Source organism: Octodon degus, unplaced genomic scaffold, assembly GCF_000260255.1.
Source record: "Octodon degus isolate 3935 unplaced genomic scaffold, OctDeg1.0 scaffold00268, whole genome shotgun sequence".
NCBI lineage: Eukaryota > Metazoa > Chordata > Mammalia > Rodentia > Octodontidae > Octodon > Octodon degus.
In genome coordinates this window covers 868,285-871,982 of record NW_004524844.1, presented here as the reverse complement: position 1 = coordinate 871,982, position 3,698 = coordinate 868,285, and the positions used below count along the sequence as shown (strand labels likewise).

The window sequence follows — 3,698 nt, the reverse complement described above, 5'->3', positions numbered from 1 at the left end:
ACACACACACACACACACACACACACACACACACACAGGTGAACTTACAAAAGCATCCCATCAAGGTTTGGAGAACCTTCTAGATCCAACCATAGCTGTGGATAGCAATGCATGGGGCACATTTTGCTCATTTCCACCCCGCTGTTTCTTATTGGCCTTCTCCTGTCTCAGCCCTTAGGCTTTAGGGTTGGAGGGGCAGTGCAAACCCGTAAAGGTTCTGTGACAGCTTCTGCTGGAGTGGGGTCAGCCCTAAAAGCTGTCTGGGGGGGGGCAGGAGGTGAGGAGGTGATGTGGGCCAGGTGACCCAGGTCCCAGGCTCCACCTCCAAGCAGGTCCCTTTATCCCATCAGATTTAATTTCTAGGTAAAATTGCTGCGAGTTCAAAGGTGGCAGAGTGGGAACTTGAAAGAACACCATGGGGCACTCAACAGGCCCTATGCAGTCGCCCTGCTGCTTGCTGGAAGCTGGGAGCTAGGTGTTTAAGAGACCCCCAAAGAGGCAGGAGAACCAGTGCCCCTGGAGAGTCCAAGAGGGACAGCCCAAGGTCTGCCGTGAGAGAGGACGAGTTCGCTGAGTGCATCTGTCAAGGGCATTTTCTGATCTTAAGCTTCAGGCCCCACAGGGCGCGGGTGTTTACCTGGGCCATGAATGAGCCGGTGAGAGCATGAATGACTGAGTGACAGGCTCCCCAGCACCTCACTGCCTCTGCTCGCTGCTCCCCTGGCAGCCCCTCTCCAGGACACCGTGCCCGGGGGCTGGGCCAGGAGGGCTCTTCTGGGTGGCCTCGTCCCTCCTGGGGCCTGGGCTCTAGGGCCACTACCTGGAAAGGAGATAGCAGAAAAGGATCTCTGATAAGTGCCACAAGTGCTTTTCCTGGGGCTCCTCCCTGCAGCTGTCAGCACCACGCTCCCAGGCCTCCTGTCCTGGCGTCCTTGGCAGGAGGACAGAAGCAAGGCCAGAGCGTCCGGGCCCGGCCTCCCCTCCCAGCCTAGATGCTGCTGCCGGCGCTGCTGGTGCCCCTGCTCTGGGCTGGTGAGTGCGGGGAGCTCTGGGGCTGCCAGCTGGGAACCGGGCTGCAGCTGAACCTCTGTGTCCCCCCAGGGTCTCTGCAGGAGGAACCCAGTTACTGGCTGCAGGCACAGAGGTTGGTGACAGTGCAGGAGAACCTGTGTGTCCTGGTGTCCTGTTCCTTCTCCTACCCGCGGGGCAGATGGCAAAACTCTACCCCCACTTACGGCTGCTGGTACCGGCAGAACAGGAATCTGTTTGACTACACGCCAGATGAACTTGTGGCCACCAACGACCCAGGCAGGAAGGCCAAAATGAGAAGTCAACCTCGCTTCCAGCTCCTTGGGGACCCCATGGCCTACAACTGCTCCCTGCAAATCTCAGGTGCCCAGCAGGAGGACAGCGGAAGTTACTATTTTCGGGTGGAGAGAGGAGAAATCAAATACAATTACCGGAAATGGATGGTCACTGTGATTGTCACAGGTAAGGCACAGTGCTCTGGAAAGGGGAAGAGGGATGAGGACCCTTAGGGACAAGTAGGGTCACCTGTCCTAGTGTGGAAAGGTCACCAGAGTTAGGAGGACCCAAGACTGAGGTGTCGGTCTCGAGACCCACAGGGGCCTCTCTGGGGCCTGCCCTGTCTTCTCTCCTCCCCAGAGCTGACACAGACTCCAGACATCCGCATCCTGGAGCCGCTGGTGTCCGGTCACCTCAGCCACCTGCTGTGCTCCATGCCCGGGGTCTGCAGTGGGGGCATGAACCTCACATTCTTCTGGAACGGAGCTGCCCTGAGGCCCCCAGGGTCAGGCTCGGGGGCTCACAACTCCTCTGAGATCATGCTGACACCCCGCCCTCAGGACCATGGCAGTCTCCTCACTTGTAGGGTGACCCTCCCTGAGGCTGGGGTGACCAAGGAGAGGACTGTCCAGCTCAGCGTGTTCTGTGAGTGCTGGCCCAGAATGCTGGGCTTCTCTGCGGCAGACCGGGTGGGGGTGTCTTGGTCAGAGTGTCTGTGTCCCCCACATTCACAGGTTGACTCCTGACTCCCAGGTGATGGTGATGGAGGTGGCATGGTAGGCAGGAGGGGCACAAATGGGGGGCCTCATGCACAGGACGAGTGTACCCGTACCAGGGCCCCGAGAGTCCCTGTCCCTTCCACAGCATGAGGGCACAGCAAGAAGGTGCCATCCATGAGGCGGGACACAAGCCTCCCCTGTCACCACATCTGCCTGTGCCTGAGCCTGGGACCGGCAGCCTCCTGAACTTGAGAGATCAGTTTCTGTCTTTGATCATCCACCAGCCTGTGGGGTCTGTCACAGCAGCAGGGGAGACTGAGGCAGAGCAGCTGATCGGCCTTGTGGAAGCCACAGAGCCTCCCACAGGCCCCAGGGAGGACATCGGCCTCCTCTGCTCTTCTTCCTGTTGCTGCTGGCGGCTCTCGGGGTTGCGGTGAGGATGGGCCTGCTGCACCCCCAGCCCTCGCTGTGCCTTTCTTTCCAGATCCTCCTCAGAACCTGACCATCAGTGTCACCAGCACCCATGGCGCAGGTGGGTGTGACTTCCCTCCTGGGTGGGCAGTAGCAGCTCTCTGGCAGAATGGAGGAAAGTCACCTGAATGGGGAGCCCATGAGGGCCGTGGGGACACTGCCTCTCTCCTCTTTGAGGGTGACAGGGCTGCTCTGGTCAGCACATGAGGTTAGAATCCTGGCATCATCGCAGTGGCCTGGCAGCAACCAGCAGGGCGAGACAAAACGATGCCGCCCAGCCTCTGGCACCCGCTCATCCCCTCCCTCACCAGACAGTGCCAGGTCCCTAACAGTCTCTTCTCCCTCCTTCACTTCCTATGCTTCTACCGAATATGTCTGACTGTTTTAAGACATTCCTTTTACCCTTCAGCCCACACAGCTTTATGTAACCACAGAAACATGTATTCACGCCTGACACTTCATGGATTAATTCGGGATGAGGTGATATTCATAAAACACAGGAAAAAACCCGGTTCGCTTATGGCTGCGATGGAGACAGAACGCAGAGCCTCAGGCAAAGGAGGGAAGAGCTCAGCACAGGATCAACCCTTTTTTTTTTTTTTTTTTTTTTCGGAACGGGGGATTGAACTCAGGCCCTTGCGCTTGCCAGGGAAGCACTTATTCCACCGAGCCACCTCCCAGACCCCAGATCAACCCTTTTAAAGGGAACCTGGTGGTGGCGCCTTTCTCCTCATGACACAGTGCCACCACCACCCCTCTGAACCTCAGAGTGATCCCTGCCCTCCCTTCCTCCCTCCCATAGGCCCATAGACCCCGGGGGCCAGGCACACTGAGACACAGGCCAGGAGGCAGGGTCAGGTCCAAAAAGGCTTTGAACACTTGATGCTTGGATTTTGGATACTTGAGCAAAAGTGGGCGGATCTGAAGGAAGGAAATGTGGAGGGCAAATGGCTCAAAGGCATCAAGGGACAGCGCAGGGACCTGTGCTCTCCCAGGGTGCAGAGAAGGCGGTGGACGGTTAGATGCAACAGTACTCAGGGAGGCCCCTGCCTCTATTAAAGAGAGACATAAATGGAAGTGTTAGAGCCTCAGGAATGCGCTTAGCTCTGGGTCTCCCTGAAGTCTCTCTGCCCACCTCCTGCATCTGCCTCTGTCTCTGCTTCTCTCTTCAGCCCTAGACACTCAGGGCAACGGCTCCTACCT

General features: G+C 57.9%; 1 protein-coding gene across 1 annotated transcript in view; it reads left to right on the top strand.

Annotated features, from left to right (window-relative positions):
• Window positions 1–992: 992 nt before the first annotated feature.
• Window positions 993–3,698, top strand: part of LOC101584781 (sialic acid-binding Ig-like lectin 11) — a 54,572-nt gene continuing 51,866 nt past the window's right edge. The window contains exons 1-3 of the mRNA XM_023706679.1: window positions 993–1,032; window positions 1,102–1,491; window positions 1,666–1,950. Coding sequence (XP_023562447.1) covers window positions 993–1,032; window positions 1,102–1,491; window positions 1,666–1,950 — 715 coding nt within the window. The remainder of the gene's footprint in view (window positions 1,033–1,101; window positions 1,492–1,665; window positions 1,951–3,698) is intronic.